The 19,686-nt window shown below is 45.8% G+C and overlaps 1 protein-coding gene across 1 annotated transcript in view; it reads right to left on the reverse strand.

Moving 5' to 3' along the window:
* Window positions 1-301: 301 nt before the first annotated feature.
* Window positions 302-19,686, reverse strand: part of LOC132867446 (inactive phospholipase C-like protein 2) — a 174,607-nt gene continuing 155,222 nt past the window's right edge. The window contains exons 5-6 of the mRNA XM_060900363.1: window positions 9,478-9,587; window positions 302-1,677 (exon numbers count right to left, since the gene is read on the reverse strand). Coding sequence (XP_060756346.1) covers window positions 1,474-1,677; window positions 9,478-9,587 — 314 coding nt within the window. The 3' untranslated portion in view covers window positions 302-1,473. The remainder of the gene's footprint in view (window positions 1,678-9,477; window positions 9,588-19,686) is intronic.

Genomic DNA, 19,686 nt, shown 5'->3' on the forward strand with positions numbered 1-19,686 from the left:
GTTGACGGGGATGCCATACAGATTCATGTCAAAAATCCCGAACTATTGCTTTAAACCCTTGTTTTTTTCCTGTTAGATACAAGATTTAAAGCTACATGGGGAAGCCATGGCCTAAAGGTTAGAGAAGCAGCTCTGGGACCAAAAGGTTGCTGGTTTGATTCCCTGGACCAGCAGGAATGGCTGAAGTACTCTTGAGCAAGGCACCTGCTCCCCAGGCAGCTCTGAGTACGTCATATGTCACTCTGGATAAACGTGTCTTCTAAATGCCTGTAATGTAAAAATAACACACAGGAGACGTGTATTTATTCAACACGATTTATTTCAGAGCTTTCAGGAGTTCACGGGGTAAAAACAAAACTGCTATTTTGTTTCAAAACTAACCCGCTTCCCCACATCGGTATAAATGGTTGAACTACAATTAAAAAGACACCAACTTTTACAGCACTGAAACGTTATCAAACGACATTGGTTTCCGTTTCTTGACATTCTGGTAATGGTAAGATGATGGAAATCGGGATGGGAGTGGTTCACTGGGTGCAACAGTAGATTGGCACGCTGAAAAGATCGGCGAGACGAGCCGGAGATGAACACCGGAGAAGGTGATAGACTTACGGGCGACTGTTAGGCAGGCTTAGCTTAGGCAAAACACATGGAAAGGATTTTTCCTTCGAGCAAACCAACAGGTGAGCAAATCTTTACCAGAAACTGTAACTGTAATGGTGACTAGGAGTTAACCATGTACCTGTAACACACATTTCCTCAGTCGGTTGTGTCTGAAGCTACCGTGTGTTTCATTGAACGATCCGTGAGTGGCATACGCGTCTTCTTTCTGCTCATCTTTCGCACATGTTCACACAAATAAAATATTCTCTTTAATCTTAACAAAATAAATCTCCTCCATTAAAATGGCGCACATAGCAAAAAAAGGTAACAGATCTACATATATATATTTATATTTTATATACATACACATACTGTTTTGGCAGACAGAACATGAATTAGTTTGTTATTGTAAACAGCTCGACTCGTTTGTTCTTGCTTTCTCGCTTTCGAATCATTCATTCTTGGCTCCAGTTTCAGGTCCTCGAAAACCGTTAGAATTGTGCTTATTATCGGCGGTCCCGGAGCGAGGATCCTTTAAGTGCACGTCTGAAATCAACACTGCAGTGAATCACAACACTGTGCCAGCACACTAGCAATGCGATCAGCAGGCTCTGGAAATAAAAGTAGTTCTGTTAGACTAGCCTGAGTTGGGTGGAGAGGATTGAGGTTTCGGCAGGAGTGGGGTGGGTGTGGGGGTGAAGAGGAGGAGGAGGCAGGATTTGGTGAGGTTTGTTGAGGCACTTTGGCCCAACAGGTATGGAATGATACTGTAAAAAGTGTACACAGATTGTGTAACAGCCTGGCTTCCTTTTTATCCCTATAGATCACTCTACTGTTCTTCACAAGGGCTTCGGGAAGCTTGTCAAGAACTTAGTTCTCCTCATCGTTGCTGGCGTCCTCCTCCCCTGACGCCTTCTCTGGAATGGCTCCCAGGCTGCGGTGGGATCTGAACTCGGAGCTGGACGACATCGACGTGACCCCTTTGGCTAGGTTGCAGGTGAGTGCAGCGTAATGCACCTGCCTGAGGTTCTCCAGCACCTCGGCCCGTGCGTGCTTCAGCAGGTCCGCCTGACCCTGCAGAGACAGTAGCGAGATGTCAGAAACGCAGGAAGAAATCTGAGACGCACTGAACGTCCCCTGGATTCAGCAGGAGTTGGTAGAGATTTATTATGAGTGATTATTAGTGGTTCTGCTGACAGAAAAAAAAAGAAATAGACAGAAAATGATTTTCTTTAATTGTTCTATTACAACACAAGCGAGAGCAGCTGACTATCATAACGAGATTTTAGGTCTCCCTAGGGCAACAGAATGCAGTTTGCAAACTGGCGAGGCAAAACCAAATATGTGTAATTCAATAAGAAATGAGAGGAAAAAAAAAACATCAGAGCTCAACTTTAGGTACATTAAGTTCTGGAACTGTCAAAGGAATAAAGAATAATTTTCTAACATCTACCCAATCTCATGAGACACTGTCGCTCTTACACTCTTACACTCTCAACTCTGCACAGTTGACAGATTTCACTGTTGATGAACCTAAAAATCCTCCACAGGTTCACTCGCTCTGGCCACTCTCTCCAATCCATTATGCAGTCTGGCAAAGTCCTCCGCCAGGATAAACAACAGGAATGACCTTACGGGAAGCGACCGAGGGAACCAAAGAACAGCTTTTGCATGCAGCGTTATGTTTAATTAGCAAATGCAAATGTGATTTGTGTTAAGGGCTAAGTAGTCATTATTACAGAGGAAAGGCCTGACATTTTCAGCATTAAGTAGATATAATTGCAGGGTGAACCTTTTAAATTTCTAATCTGACATGAAAATCTTCAGGGTCACTCACTGTCTACTCATTGTCCATGTGTATTATGACACATTGACATGGTTAAGTGAAACAGCTGTTCTCCTGCACTGTCCTAAAACACTAGAAAGCAGCTGTTTCATTTTCCAACTGGGTGTCATTATTTATTAGCTCATCCGGCCAATAGGCTAAGAGTTTATCCCATCATGTGTTGCCCGTCGTCCGTCCGCCATCGTCCACATTTCACGAAAATCGCCTTCTTCTCTCTCAGTTCTTCACTGATTTTTTCTTTTTGGTAGGAAGGTAGGTCTGCCTGGGGTGCATATACTGTACATACTGTAGCTTCAACTCATCTCATCTCATCTCATTATCTCTAGCCGCTTTATCCTGTTCTACAGGGTCGCAGGCAAGCTGGAGCCTATCCCAGCTGACTACGGGCGAAAGGCGGGGTACACCCTGGACAAGTCGCCAGGTCATCACAGGGCTGACACATAGGTGGTGTTTACATTAGACCGTATCCGTCTTGTTTTCGTCGCGGATGCACTGTCTGTTCACATTAAAACGCCGGGAAACGACTCCACAGACGGAACAACTTGAATCCGCCAAGGCCCACGTATTCAATCCATTACGTATCTGATCCGGTGCTGTGTAAACATTGAGGAACAAGGGTACACTGTGCTGAGCTCTAGCTGACGTCATCATTGGACAACGTCACTGTGACATCCACCTTCCTGATTCGCTGGCGTTGGTCATGCCACGTTGGTCATGTGACGTGACTGCTGAAAAACAGCGCGGACTTTCACTTCCTGCTATTTGTCCCGAATCACTGCTCGTGCGCTTCACTCGCGCGCTTTGTGAGCTGCGCAGGGCCGGAGTGCGCACTCTCCAGAGGGCACTCGCTGTTCAGGGCGGAGTGATTTGGAGCGCAGGATGCCTGCGGAGCCGAGCGTATCCGTGTATTGGCGTTGCTGTGTGCACGCTAATCGTTTTAAAAACGTTAATCTGATGATCCGCTGATACGGTCTAATGTAAACACCACCATAGACACAGACAACCATTCACACTCACATTCACGGTCAATTTAGAGTCACCAGTTAACCTAACCTGCATGTCTTTGGACTGTGGGGGAAACCGGAGCACCCGGAGGAAACCCACGCGGACACAGGGAGAACATGCAAACTCCGCACAGAAAGGCCCTCGCCGGCCACGGGGCTCGAACCCGGACCTTCTTGCTGTGAGGCGACAGCGCTAACCACTACACCACTGTGCCGCCCTAGCTTCAACTCATATTTGCATAATTGCAATTAATAATGAAGATATGGAGTAATTAATCAATCCCTAATGAGCAGTTTCCACACAAATCGCTTCTTCTCCCTCAATTCTTCACTGATTCTGATTCTTTCTGGCATGAAGGTAGGGGTACCTAGGGTGCATATAACTTTTACCCTGATTTGCTTAATCACAATTATTAATGAAGTTATGGACTAATTAAGCCTGAATGAGCAGTTCAACAAAAATCGCTTCTTCTCGGTCAATTCCTCGCCGTTTTAGATTCTTTCTGGCAAATAGGTTGGTATTCCTAGGGTGTATATTGCTTCTATATATAGCCTGTATATAGTGTATATAGCTTGCAATATTTATTGCGCAAGGTGGCCCACTTTAGATCGTTCCTTCTGGAGTAGATGGGGCTGGAGTGAGCTACGCTGTCACTGACGGTCTCATTTCGTCATGATATCAAAATAGAGATCTGCTTCATCGTTCGAACTGGCTTGTGCTGGATCTTTGCAGGCGTCTAAAACTTTGACATCAGAACTGTGTGGAAAGTCTAAACTAAGCTGCTTGAATGGCATAACAGAATGCTGCAGAGCTCCATGTTGTGCTTAAAGGAACAGTCCACCGTATTTCCATAATGAAATATGCTCTTATCTGAAATGAGACGAGCTGCTCCGTACCTCTCCGAGCTTTGCGCGACCTCCCAGTCAGTCAGACGCAGTCAGACGCGCTGTCACTCCTGTTAGCAATGTAGCTAGGCTCAGCATGGCCAATGGTATTTTTTGGGGCTGTAGTTAGATGCGACCAAACTCTTCCGCGTTTTTCCTGTTTACATAGGTTTATATGACCAGTGATATGAAACAAGTTCAGTTACACAAATTGAAACGTAGCGATTTTCTATGCTATGGAAAGTGCGCACTATAATGACAGGCGTACTAACACCTTCTGCGCGCTTCGGCAGCGCATTGATACGGAGCTCAGATATCAATGCGCTGTCGAAGCGCGCAGAAGGTGTTAGTACGCCTGTCATTATAGTGCAGACTTTCCATAGCATAGAAAATCGCCACGTTTCAATTTGTGTAACTGAACTTGTTTCATATCACTGGTCATATAAACCTATGTAAACAGGAAAAACGCGGAAGAGTTTGGTCGCATCTAACTACAGCCCCAAAAAATACCGTTGGCCATACTGAGCCTAGCTACATTGCTAACAGGAGTGACAGCGCGTCTGACTGCGTCTGACTGACTGGGAGGTCGCGCAAAGCTCGGAGAGGTACGGAGCAGCTCGTCTCAATTCAGATAAGAGCATATTTCATTATGGAAGTACGGTGGACTGTTCCTTTAAAGCTCAACACCAGGAAGCCAGCCGACAACAAATCATACACTGGACAAGTGGATACTCCAATGTGTTGTCCAGTGCCATGTTTTGACTGAGTAGGAAAAAAAAAAAAAAAGTCATACCCTGGCCATGAAATCTACAGAAACCCTGTAGAAAAGTAAGAAAAAAAAACCCCCTAAAATATCAGAGTGTTTCTGTGAATACTGAGAAATGTGTGTCCCAGAGCCATGTCTAGGCTTGTGTAATGTAGAGAGATCTAAAACCTGTACATACCGTACAGCAAGAACTCCCTGGGGCCTACTGTGAAAAAATTCAGCAGACCTCCCTGACGTTTCTTAGCTGTTGGAAAAATTTGAAATAAGTGTGAAAATGGCCAACTTGGCTTGTCCCACCCACCTGCAACCTTGGTTTGAACTAACAGTATTATTTCTCAAGTGAAAGCCGGCACACAGGATGACCCTCTGTGCATGTCATGGATACGAGTGTGTTTAAAGAAAATAGAACTAAACTCAATGTAGCTTTTAATCATTTTGACGGCAGCTCAGCCAAAGTAGGTGTCCCATGAACTTGCGATCAACTCTGTGACGGTACTGAACTCAGCTCCAGCATTGCAGCAGTTACTCAGATCCAAGGCTCGCCTGCCTCATGTTATCTGGCAGCGAGGGCAACAGAACAACATCTCATACACATGATCGTGTGTACTGCTTTTGGTATTTTTATTTTTTTTTTGCATGGAGTTGAGTGTGTAAAAATTGAAGCGTGCCTTTTTTACATGTCAACTCTGTGACGGTGATTACATCTGCGTGATTAACTGTGGTAAGTAGTCCGTATGATGAAACAAAGTGGCAGCCCAGTCCCTTCACGCATATGACCCTGGGTGATAACAGGTTGATACCAATGGACTTAGGTTAGGTTATGGCTGTCCGTCGATATTCGACGATGACGAGGTCCTCCTCTTTGTTGTCTTCTTTGCCTTCCCAGGTCTTGCTGCTCTTGCTGTTGGGGTTGTTGCTGTCTGTTGCCGTCTCTCATGCACCCACTCATGAGAGAGAAGCCCGATCCTGGACTGAGGGAGGCAGGGCTTTCCACAAGCGCCGGCTGCCGGCCATACAGCCGACTACACAATTAAGTCCAGCCGGCTACTTTAATGACTATTATTTTTGTAGCCTACAGGCTCTAAATATTAATTTTCGATTTTAATAAAATTAAATGTTTATCTAACAGACTGACAATAATGTCAAACTGAACCGCACTCATTTAAGTTGTGATTCGCGCTGTTTGTACCGATAATAACCACAAATTCCCCGCCGACTTCGTTGATGAAGGGAGAGTAACTCATCTGCGGCCCCGACATGCGGTGTGTGTGCACGCGCACTCGGCGGAGGCAGTAGTGTGTCGGAGGGAACAGAAGCAGAGATGACGCTTATTTTGTCTCCGGTAAACCAGTCTTCTCTCGTTCAATTACGTGCTGGCATCAAAAGACACCGTTGGTTGTAAATGAACCCAAACTGAGTGGTTGGAGTTACACAAATGGAGAAATGTTCGCTGAGTGTTTAATTGTGTAGCCCCACTGCAGACCGTTGTCGTTGTTAATTCATAGCATGCTCAGCTGCGTGAATGTGTCATGCACCGAAAATAAGAGATTTACAAGTCAGGAACGCCTCATGATGCAAGACGCAAGAAAAGAAAGAAGATTTACTGCCATTTTACTTTGTATTTGAGTAAAGTGAATAAATAAATGGTCTGTGGAAAATACATTTAATCTTGGGAACTGTGTGCACAAGAGTTTATTTTGTGTTTACTCCCCCCCGGCTGGCTACTTATTTGTCATGGCTGGCTAGTATGAGCCTTAGTGGAAAGCCCTGGGGAGGACATAGCCTGCGCAAAGGATTTGTTGTTGACGGTGGTGATGAAGGTGCGCAGTCCTCACCCGCACTGCTTCGCTCCCCGCCGGGGATCCAGGTGTCAAGCAAGGGAGTAGGATGACCAGGGCTGACGGGGGGGCTGCACTTCCGATGATGACTCCCGGGAGGATGGGGGTACATGTCTGCGTTAGCCACAGGAATCGCCACAGCGTTTGGACCTCCTGGCTTTCACCCTGTGTTCACCCTTCTTCCACCAGTGATTCCAGGAATCACCCACTTGCGGATGTTAAGGTCGCAGGACTCCGAATTCAGAAGGGTACCAATGGACATGACAAGCCAAAAAGTGCAAAATTTGTCATCTATGTGATGTCAACTATGTGACGTCTAATTTAAGGTAGAGTTAGCATTGCTGCTGGACACTGCAGTGCAGACTACAATTCCACCAACAATGTCTCATGATGAAGCCAAATCCTACACAACAAGCCATTTGATTTTGACTTTAAAGAAGGGGGTGCACAAAAAGTAACAGACCTAGCTTAGATGTTATTATTATTATTATTATTATGGGCGGCACAGTGGTGTAGTGGTTAGCGCTGTCGCCTCACAGCAAGAAGGTCCGGGTTCGAGCCCCGGGGCCGGCGAGGGCCTTTCTGTGTGGAGTTTGCATGTTCTCTCCGTGTCTGTGCGGGCTTCCTCCGGGTGCTCCGGTTTCCCCCACAGTCCAAAGACATGCAGGTTAGGTTAACTGGTGACTCTAAATTGACCGTAGGTGTGAATGTGAGTGTGAATGGTTGTCTGTGTCTATGTGTCAGCCCTGTGATGACCTGGCGACTTGTCCAGGGTGTACCCCGCCTTTCGCCCGTAGTCAGCTGGGATAGGCTCCAGCTTGCCTGCAACCCTGTAGAAGGATAAAGCGGCTAGAGATAATGAGATGAGATTATTATTATTATTATTATTTTGACTACATTTAGTCCCAAAATTAAGATAAAAAAGTTACAAGTTAGTATTTTCTGTCATAAATACTTAAAGCACATACACAGAACCATGGCCTCACTTTTTGTTTATAAATGCCTTGAGACCTCAAGAATGGCACAGGAATAGTTTTAAGTGTTAACAATAAATCTAATATAGTAATTTTTACGATTAAACTCATCTCATATAGGTAGCGGTCTGAGTGAATGACCTTGACGTCCATGACGTCACAGCAGGAAGTCTATCGGTCTCATCGCCATTTGCGCTATACTAAAACACAGAGCTGACTGCAACTCCGATCCTCCATTTTGAGCTAATTTATCGCCATGCCATGTAGATGTGTTGCTGGCGGGTGCAGCAACATGACAGAAGGTGGATTTACATTGCATTCATGGCTCAAGATTGTTCAAACTGCAAAGATTTGGAGGCGTTTTGCGAGAAGTTCATGGGCACATCGGGCGCCTACGAAGTGGTCTCTCCTCTGTTCTGCATGTTTCACTGAAGACTCGTACGAGACCTCTGATCTGTTGAGGAGCGTTGGCTATAAGCCCGTATTGAAAGAGGGTGCAGTAACAACAATTAAAGGAAAAGAAAACTACAAAAAAAAGGAAAGTATTTATTTTATTATTATTATTTTTCTAAAGGAAAGTAAGTTCAGTTGCACCAGTTCTCCCGAAGTGTGAGCTGAGGGTTGTTGCTAAAACCCGGGATGGAACGGGACATATTATCGTTCGGGCAGCGACCTCCCTACAGTTGTTGCTAAAACCGGTGACGTCCCATCCCGGGTTTTAGTAATTGCCTGAGTGGAGCAGTAATGGTGGAATACAAATTATGAAGAGAATGGAGAATGAGTGGAGCAGCCGTCTGATTTCTCCGCTGGATATGCTCGCCTCAGCAGCAATATCTCGCCCTTACTCTCAAAAATATATATTTTTTATTCCCATTTATGCAGCATACAAGAATCAAGGATGCAGATACTATCCACTCAGAAATTTATTTAAAAATAAAGGTTCTGTGTATCTCCTTTAACAATTACCGCCACCAGGATTGTATTACAGGAACAGATAGTAGCTGGTCTATCGGTCACATAGTTCATATCTCACAAAATGATGTATATGATTAGTATTGCATGCTGAAAAATATAAAAGCATTTGAGCACGGCTCTGCTGTACCTTTCACTCGGGATGTGGTACGATCATTTGGCAGGATTTGTACCCAACATACTTCATTTTTGTCAAATTTCCCACCCCAAATATCTCAGTATTCACAGAAACACTCATCAGGCCTAAAAGCTGTGTTTGTTCATGTTGGCTATTTAGAAACGACTTCCTATAAATAGCACCAGCTTCATGTGCTGTACTGCATAGCAGGTACCAGTGTGTCACTTCCAGAATGTGTAGCCCTGAGCAGTTTGGTTAAAGCAGGATGTGTGTGTGTGTGTGTGTGTGTGTGTGTGTGTGTGTGTGTGTGTGTGAGTGTGAGAGAGAGAGAGAGAGAGAGAGAGAGAGAGAGAATGAGTGGGTGAAGAAAAAGAAAAGGGGTGAGAGAGTAAAAAAAAAAATCGAAAAATGAAAAAGGTTAGACGGATGAGAACAGGAGAAAGAAAGAGATATAGTATACACCATGCTCACCTTTAAAATAGTTATGTTCCAGGTGAAGCTCTCCACTGCCTTGTGGAGCTTCCTGCCTTTCAGACCCTCCTTCGCAGCCATGTCATGCAGATTCTCATGGAACTCCATTGCTGGAAAACACAGCAGAGAGAGAAAGAGAGAGAGAGAGAACACATTATTTCATTTTCATTCAAATGATGAGCTCAGTTGTGGGTATTAACCCACAGCTGAGCTCTGTAACCCAGAGACAGGGCGGTGTGACATGGTGCGTTACAGTTACCACCCTGAAGTTGACTGTTTTTCTATAATCGCATTATTTTTAATTATTTTTTATTCCTCTAATGTGGTGTTCCTGTATTATTCCTATGTAAACTAAAAATTAAAAAAATATATTATTTAAAAACTATTGGCTGGCATTGAGGGGCGGCACGGTGGTGTAGTGGTTAGCGCTGTTGCCTCACAGCAATAAGGTCCGGGTTCGAGCCCCGTGGCCGGCAAGGGCCTTTCTGTGCGGAGTTTGCATGTTCTCCCCGTGTCCGCGTGGGTTTCCTCCGGGTGCTCCGGTTTCCCCCATAGTCCAAAGACATGCAGGTTAGGTTAACTGGTGACTCTAAAGTGACCGTAGGTGTGAATGATTGTCTGTGTCTATGTGTCAGCCCTGTGATGACCTGGCGACTTGTCCAGGGTGTACCCCGCCTTTTGCCCGTAGTCAGCTGGGATAGGCTCCAGCTTGCCTGCGACCCTGTAGAACAGGATAAAGCGGCTAGAGATAATGAGATGAGATGATATACCATGAAAAAAGCCAGCCAAGATTATTATTATTATTTTATTATTTATTCTATCCACATCCACTGGATATGAGCAATTGTGCACTCTGATTGGCTACTCTACTACTAGGATCGTCTCATCTCGTCTTCTTCCGCTTATCCGGGGCTGGGTCGCGAAGGCAGCAGTCTGAGCATGGAAGCCCAAACTTCCCTTTCCCCAGACACCTCGGCCAGCTCCTCGGGAAGAACACCGAGGCGTTCCCAGGGCAGCCGAGAGAAATAGTCCCTCCAGCGTGTCCTGGGTCTTCCCCGGGGCCTCCTCCTGGGGGGACATGCCTGGAACACCTCCCCAGGGAGGCGTCCAGGAGGCATCCGAAAGAGATGCCCAAGCCACCTCATCTGATTCCTCTCGATGTGGAGGAGCAGCAGCTTTACTCCGAGCTCCTCCCGAGTGACTGTGCTTCTCACCCTATCTCTAAGGGAGCGCCCAGCCACCCTGCGAAGGAAACTCATTTCGGCCGCTTGTATCCGTGATCTTGTTCTTTCGGTCATTACCCAAAGCTCATGACCATAGATGAGAGTCGGAATGTAGATCGACCGGTAAATCGAGAGCTTCGCCTTTTGGCTCAGCTCCTTCTTCACCATGACGGACCAGTAAAGCGACCGTATCACTGCGGAGGCCGCACCGATCCGCCTGTCGATCTCACGCTCTATCCTTCCCTCACTCGTGAACAAGATCCCGAGATACTTAAATTCCTCCACTTGAGGCAGGACTTCTCCACCAACCTGGAGAGGGCAAGCCACCCTTTTCCGGTTGAGAACCATGACCTCGGACTTGGAGGTGCTGATTCTCATCCCAGCCGCTTCACACTCGACTGCAAACTGCCCCAGTGCAGCTGAAGGTCCTGGTTTGAAGAAGCCAACAGGACATCATCATCTGCAAAAAGCAGAGATGAAATCCTGTGGTTCCCAAACAGGATTCCTTCCGGCCCCTGGCTACGCCTAGAAATTCTGTCCATAAAGATTATGAACAGAACCGGTGACAAAGGGCAGCCCTGCTGGAGTCCAACATGCACTGGGAACAGGTCTGACTTACTGCCGGCAATGCGAACCAGACTCCTGCTCCGTTCGTACAGGGACCGGACAGCCCTTAGCAAAGAGCCCTGAACCCCATACTCCCGAAGCACCCCCCACAGAATACCACGAGGGACACGGTCAAATGCCTTCTCCAGATCCACAAAGCACATGTGGACTGGTTGGGCAAACTCCCATGAACCCTCGAGCACCCTATGAAGGGTATAGAGCTGGTCCAGTGTTCCGCGACCAGGACGAAAACCGCATTGTTCCTCCTGGATCCGAGGTTCGACTATTGGCCGAATTCTCCTCTCCAGTACCCTGGAGTAAACCTTCCCTGGGAGGCTGAGAAGTGTAATTCCCCTATAATTGGAGCACACTTTCTGGTCCCCTTTCTTAAAAAGAGGGACCACCACCCCAGTCTGCCACTCCAGAGGCACTGTCCCTGACCGCCACGCAATGTTGCAGAGGTGTGTCAGCCAAGACAGCCCCACAACATCCAGAGACTTGAGATACTCAGGGCGGATCTCATCCACCCCCGGTGCCTTGCCACCAAGGAGCTTGCTAACCACCTCAGTGACTTCAGCTTGGGTAATGGACGAGTCCACCTCTGAGTCATCAACCTCCGCTTCCTCAATGGAAGATGTGATGGTGGGATTGAAGAGATCCTCGAAGTATTCCTTCCACCGCCCAACAATGTCCCCAGTCGAGGTCAACAGCTCCCCACCCGCACTGTAAACAGTGTTGGCAGAGTACTGCTTCCCCCTCCTGAGGCACCGGACAGTTTGCCAGAATTTCTTCGAGGCTGACCGATAGTCCTCCTCCACGGCCTCACCAAACTCCTCCCAGTTCCGAGTTTTTGCCTCCGCAACTGTCCGAGCTGTGGCACGCCTGGCCTGCCGATACCCGTCAGCTGCCTCAGGAGTCCCGGAGGCCAACATGGCCCGACAGGACTCCTTCAGCTTGATGGCATCCCTTACTTCCGGTGTCCACCACCGGGTTCGGGGATTGCCGCCACGACAGGCACCGGAGACCTTGTGGCCACAGCTCCGAACAGCCGCATCGACAATAGAGGCAGAGAACATGGTCCACTCAGACTCAATGTCCCCCGCCTCCCTCGGAAGCTGCTCCGTGACGTCGCCCGGTATGGTGCAGCCGGGGCCCCACCCTGGAGCCAGGCCCGGGGTTGGGGCTCGTATGCGAGTGCTTGGTGGCCGGGCCTTTGCCCATGGGGCCCAGCTGGGCTCAGCCCGAAGCAGTGACGTGGGCCTGACCTCCTGTGGGTTCACCACCCACAGAGGTAGCCGTAGGGGATTGGTGCAGTGTGGATTGGGCGGCAGTCGAAGGCAGGGGCCTCGATGACCTGATCCCCGAACACAGCGGCTAGCTGTTGGGACATGGAATGTCACTTCACTGGGGGGGAAAGAGCCTGAACTTGTGCGGGAGGTTGAGAAGTACCGGCTAGAGATAGTCAGGCTCACCTCCACGCACAGCTTGGGCTCCGGAAACCAGCTCCTCGAGAGGGGCTGGACTCTCCACTTCTCTGGAGTCGCCTGTGGTGACAGCGGTGGGCTGGTGTGCGCTTGCTTATAGCTCCCCAGCTCAGCCACCATGTGTTGGAGTTTACCCCAGTGAACGAGAGGGTCGCCTCTCTGCGCCTTCGGATCGGCGAGAGGGCTCTTGCTGTTGTTTGTGCCTACAGGCCGAATAGCAGTATAGAGTATCCGGCCTTCTTGGAGTCCCTGGGAGGGGTACTGAGAGGTGCTCAGACTGGGGGCTCCATTGTTCTACTGGGGGACTTCAACGCTCACGTGGGCGACGACAGTGATACCTGGAGGGGCATGATTGGGAGGAACGGCCTCCCCGATCTGAACCCGAGTGGTGTTTTGTTATTGGACTTCTGTGCTAGTCATGGTTTGTCCATAACAAACACCATGTTCGAGCATAGGGGTGTCCATAAGTGCATGTGGCACCAGGACACCTTAGGTCGGAGGTCGATGATCGACTTTGTTGTCGTTTCATCGGATCTCCGGCCCTATGTCTTGGATACTCGGGTGAAGAGAGGGTCTGAGCTGTCAACTGATCACCACCTGGTGGTGAGTTGGATCCGCTGGCAGAGGAGGAAGCCAGACAGACCTGGCAGGCCCAAACGTATGGTGAGGGTCTGCGGGGAACGTCTGGCCAAGCGCTCTGTCGGGGAGGTCTTTAACTCCCACCTCCGGGAGAGCTTCTCTCAGCTTCCGAGGGAGGCAGGGGACTACTAGGATATCAGCTCATATACCGTGAGTAGAGAAAAACAAAATGGCAGCTTTGTTATCAAGTATTTAAAAGAAACAGAAATTGGTAAAATAATATAGTCCCCCCCCCCACCCTCAGTATCTCCTGTTCCACACTCCAGCCCAGTCGGTGGCGGTATCGCATCTTTAAGTTGGTTTGCCAACCGCCAAAAAACCCTAAAGAAGAAGAAGAAAACAGCCAAGCGTGCTGCTGAACCAATCAAGGATGAAATAAAAACTCTACTCAAAAACAAACCCTCCAAAAATACAAAAAAAATGCAACAAACTATGGAATAAAATTATTTGATGGTAAGAACATATCTTTTTTTATTTTTCAAGAATTATTACTATTATTATCATTATCATTATTATGATCACATTTTTCACACATCGGTCCTGTCATTTCACCGGTTTGTTGACATTCTAAGCGGAAATGATTTTGTATAAAAGTTTTATTTATCAAATCTGCAAAAAATAAAAATAAAAATGCTCTGTTTCTCAAAATCCAATGCCAATAGAATAAAATAGTTATTCCACTCAATCTCGTTGTACATGGCTTATAGCCGACTCAGCGCTATGAGCCATGTACGACTCAATTTCGTGGAATAACTGTTAAATTCCTTTTGGGTGTTCAGCACGTCTTTCTCTTTCAAAATTCTCTCAAAATCTTCCATATTTAATGAAGCAAACCTGGTGGCCATGTTTGTTTACAAATTGTCACAGTCGCTCGCTAGTGCGGAAGTTTTACATCTCTGATGTGTCTCTTTTCCAGTTTTTCGATGTCTGCGGTTATGTTTTTCTCTTGTAAATATGTGTGAAGAATATTTCATGAAGTTTTGGGAGCCTTTCAGGTGTTCAGCGCGTCTTTCTATTTCCCAGCAAACAAAGAAATGGTTCTGCACATGCACAGCAGAAAACTCTCATTCGATATTCGCATCAGCTCCAACGTGTGACGTCATGTTGTCCTGATAACCATGTAATATCGTAAACCATATTCAACGCTCATTCTCCATTCTGTAGCGTGACGTAATATATGCAGGATACGTGATATGCTAACAATATTGCTATTGAACCAAATGAATGAAACCTGCTAGAAGGGAATACTGTAGAACACATTGAAAAAGTGTCCTGTATGTATAATAATTTAAATTATTCTGCCATGACGTATGTACCGCGAGCAGACCTAGTGGTTAGCGTGTCCACCTCTTGACTGGAAGATCACGAGTTCTACTCACGGTCGGGTCATACCAAAGACCATCATCAGAATGGTACTTACTGCCATCTGGCAAGGCACGCTGCAATACAGATGCGAGTGGGGAGTCAAACTCTCATGGTTACCAGAGGACCAGCCTCTCACTGTAACCCTAGCTGTATAGGTGAGAGGCCGAGGGCTGTAGAAACGGAGATCGGTGCTGCACCCATATGCCTCAAAGAGCTGGTTAGTACTGGGACAGGAGACTGCCTGGGAAGACCAGATCCTGGTGTGGAAGGGACTTTGACTTGATGGTGTACTGTATGTATTGTATAATATTGGCAAAGAAATATTTTCAGAGCCGTATGGAATCAATTTTGTGCCAAAATGTTCATACAATACTTTTGAAATATCAAACAAAAACGACAAATCAAAATACAAAAAAAAAGTCAATTTTTTTAGACTGGCAAACAAATTATTCATGTAATCGTGCAAAATATCAGTCTATTACTCTTCAGAAACTTTTTATTTTTGTTCCGCGTCTTTCTCAGTTTTGTTTGACGTAATTTATTTTGGTTGCGATTCCAGCCTTCTCGTTTGCGCTCCCTGACTTTTTGCTTGCAGTTTTGCCACAAACTTCCTGTGTGGGTGGGCTGTCCAGGAATGCATTCCCATTGGGTAACTTGTGTTTGACTGACAGCTACGCTCAGCCATTCCCTACTCGGATTCTGGCGGACTGTTTGACGAGTGACCGATCCATTGACGGTAAACAAGGATCGAGTGGACTTCAGTGGCGACCATGATATTGAATGAATTCAACAAAGTGTAAGTGTGGGACAAATGTGTTGTATGTGTTGCAGTAGTGCACATTATGCAGGCGTGTTTAACCTTTTGGTGACTGACCCCTTGAAAATGGTTCCTCCAGGAACTATGACTTTTCAGTTGTCAAGACAACAGAAGAACTAAAATACAAAAACAGAAAGATACGTCACAATGCTCTTGTGCACAAAACAAAATGCTCTTGTATTTTAGTTTTTCCGTTGTCTTGACGACTGAAACGTCATCGTTCCTGGAGGAACCATGTTCAAGGGGTCAGTCACCAAAGGGTTAACGTTAGCAAGACAACTATTATATTGGGTAGTGGAGCTAAGGCTAACATTTGACTTGCCACGAAACACCTGCATAATGTGCACTACTGCAACACATACAGCACATTTGTCCCGCACTTACACTTTGTTGAATTAATTCAATATCATAGTCGCCACTGAAGTCCACTCGATCCTTGTTTACCGTCAATGGATCGGTCACTCGTCAAACAGTCCGCCAGAATCCGAGTAGGGAATGGCTGAGCGTAGCTATCAGTCAAACACAAGTTAGCCAATGGGAATGCATTCCTGGACAGCCCACCCACACGGGAAGTTTGTGGCAAAACTGCAAGCAAAAAGTCAGGGAGCGCAAACGAGAAAGCTGGAATCGCAACCAAAATAAATTACGTCAAACAAAACTGAGAAAGACGCGGAACAAAAATAAAAGGTTTCTGAAGAGTAATAGACTGATATTTTGCACGATTACACGAATAATTTGTTTGCCAGTCTAAAAAAATTTACTTTTTTTTTGTATTTTGATTTGTCGTTTTTGTTTGATATTTCAAAAGTATTGTATGAACATTTTGGCACAAAATTGATTCCATAGAGCCGTAAACCTCCTAATATTCATTCATTCACTTACAAGAGTAATTATTCTCTGGGGCTTTGAATTCCATGTTTGAGTGTTTTTTGGGTGTTTTTGTGAAAAAGTTTAACTTTTCCCAACTTTGTAAGCTCCTCTGTGATTGAAAAAAAAAAAAAAACGCCAGCGACAGCACTTTTAAAAGAGGCTGCATTCCACCCACATCACTTCGCATTGACGTTGTAAAATGTCTCCTGGCAGTTAAGAAAAAAAAAAAAAACATAAGCAGTCCAAGTTATAGGTGGCATTGAGTGAGTGACATTCGTCAGGCACATTTTTTTTTTTTAGCACACTCATCTGCATCCAAACTGCATTTTGGCACATAAGCAGCTGCTTCAATATCTGCCCACATGGACACACCAGCTTTGCTCAACGTTCTTTCCCCATCGTGTTACAGAAAGAAAGTTATTATGTCGGTTAGGATTAGTGCCAGTCATGTGTCTCCACTCAGCCATGTTGTATTTGCTGTTTAAAGTCCAGCATGGAACCGAAAACAGGAGTGTCAGCACTCGGGCACACAAAAAGCCGTAAATGGTGAGTGGTGTGACAAACTGGAGGCTGATGCACTCGTTCAGAAAAAAAAGAAAGAAAGAATGGGAAACAAAGACAGAAGGAAAACAAGTCTGAGAGTGTGTGCACAGCAGAAAAGATACGGAATCCTTTCAGACTGCATTCATGTCGAAGCAGGAAAAATAGAACAGATTTGTTACCCAGAGAGCTTTTTTTTTTTTTTTTTAATTCCATCATCTCTTCTTCGGCGGTTCGGCTTTGATGAAGGACGGATGCTGAGAGAATGCTTTCTAATACATCACATCTGTCTGGGTCAACCTGAAGATGTCAGAGTGTGTGTACAGGAATAACGGAAAGAAACTGCATCTAAAACCCTTGACCACTTTGACGCTGCGATAAAACGAGCTCCACATCAGCCTCGAGCAGACAGACTGACTGATCAACAATGCCGCCCTTTTGCCCCGAGGGCTGATGATTTATTATTATCATCATCATCTCAAGATGAAGATGTTACCACGGGAACCGAAATGTAACACTTCAAGACTCCTGATTTTTTCTAATGCCCGTTAACCTCTTTGACGTGTGTAAGAGGGAGAAGAGGTGCTGCTGGATTTAATAGTGCATGACTGTGCTGAGGATTGGGGCTGGCAGCACATGCCTCTCGTGGCAGGAGTTGCCTAGCAACATACTGTAGGACGAGGGTGGGAAAATCCACGCATAATTCAAAAGCAGCTTTGCCATGAATGCATGCTCTGTGAAGAGCTGCGCACCTTGAAGGAGCCCTGAGAACCTTGTGCAAGCAGAGAGAGAAAAGTCTAACGGGTTTATGTAAAAATCTGATTTTGAATGATGACACGAGCAAGAAATCAACTAAAAATAAAATGCACTATGAATTTGCAATCAAATTGATAACGAAACATTTTTTAAAAATAAACCAGAACGTCAAGGACGCAGTCGCTCGTCTGGCCTGCTGTCAAAACAACCGTGACGACCGAAACATCAAACAGAACTGAAATGTGACAATGTGAGAGCGGACCAACCTCCACGACAAACTGTTTACAACAGGAACATCAACAAAGGACTAAATTTTGTTCCCGAGAGAAGATCGACCCAAAACATCCGTCAGAACTGAATTTGCATGATAAATGAGAGACGAGATACAATTCTAGTCAGAAGGAAATGTGTAAAGTTAAACCTGATTACCAATTTGTTAGTAAAAATTGACAAAACATTGACCAAGTGTTGTGCAGAAGGTCGAGTTCTTTCAAATAAAACAATCAGAACCAAAATCCATTGAGAACTGAAGGAGGGAGGAGACACGATTTAACTGAAAATAAACAAAGTGGTCAATAAAGTTGTAAACAAATTACTTACAACAAGAAATTCGACAAACAAATGACCGAGTTTTGGCGGCACGGTGGTGTAGTGGTTAGCGCTGTCGCCTCACAGCAAGAAGGTCCGGGTTCGAGCCCCGTGGCCGGCGAGGGCCTTTCTGTGTGGAGTTTGCATGTTCTCCCCGTGTCCGCGTGGGTTTCCTCCGGGTGCTCCGGTTTCCCCCACAGTCCAAAGACATGCAGGTTAGGTTAACTGGTGACTCTAAATTGACCGTAGGTGTGAATGTGAGTGTGAATGGTTGTCTGTGTCTGTGTGTCAGCCCTGTGATGACCTGGCGACTTGTCCAGGGTGTACCCCGCCTTTCGCCTGTAGTCAGCTGGGATAGGCTCCAGCTTGCCTGTGACCCTGTAGAACAGGATAAAGCGGCTAGAGATGATGAGATGAGATGAGAAATGACCGAGTTTTGTTCCCCGAGGGAAGATCGACCCAAAACATCAATCAGAACTGAAATCGGGTGAGAACTCCGAGAGGAGATACCATTCTAATAAGAAGTCCTAAAAGGTGACCTAATTAGCAGTTCGCTAGCAAAAATTTGACAATACAACGACCAAGCGTTGTACAGAAGGACTAGTTCTTTCAAACGAAACAATCAGAACTGAAATCCGTGGAGAATTGACAGAAAAGATACGATTTAACAGAAAATAAACACAGTTGTAAACAAATTGTTTACAACAAGAAAATCAACAAACAATCGACCAAGTTTTGTTCCTCTAGGAAAGATCGACCCAAAACATCGATCAGAACTGAAATCAGATGAGAAATCAGAGAGGATTTGGCCTGATTAGTAACTCATTAGCAAAAAAATTTGACAAAACAGTGATCAAGTTTTGTACAGAGTGATGAGTTCTTTCAAACAAAACAATCAGAATGGAAATCCGGTGAGAACTGACGGAAGAAATACGATTTAACTGAATTGTGGACGACGGACGCCACGCCATGACAATAACTCACTGGCTTTATGGACAGATGAGCTAATCATCACATACTCAGTTTGTATTTCAGTCTCGCCATGGCTGACTGGACTGAAAGCTCGAGTGTCAGAACCAAACCCGTGCTTCATTTCTATCAGAATAACACTGAAGATTCATATCACAGTAACTGAACGACAGACTTGAAAAACTGCTTCACACAATCAGTTGAAAGTCACACTTGGAAGACGCTCTGGACTCTTACAGTAATGCTTTTATGCCTCAGGACGACAGTTGACTCGCTAACTTTAGGACTGCAGTTGTCATGAACAGTTTTGCACTCAAGTTTCCATCAATGAAGAGTTTATAACATCAACGAA

Source organism: Neoarius graeffei, chromosome 19, assembly GCF_027579695.1.
Source record: "Neoarius graeffei isolate fNeoGra1 chromosome 19, fNeoGra1.pri, whole genome shotgun sequence".
NCBI lineage: Eukaryota > Metazoa > Chordata > Actinopteri > Siluriformes > Ariidae > Neoarius > Neoarius graeffei.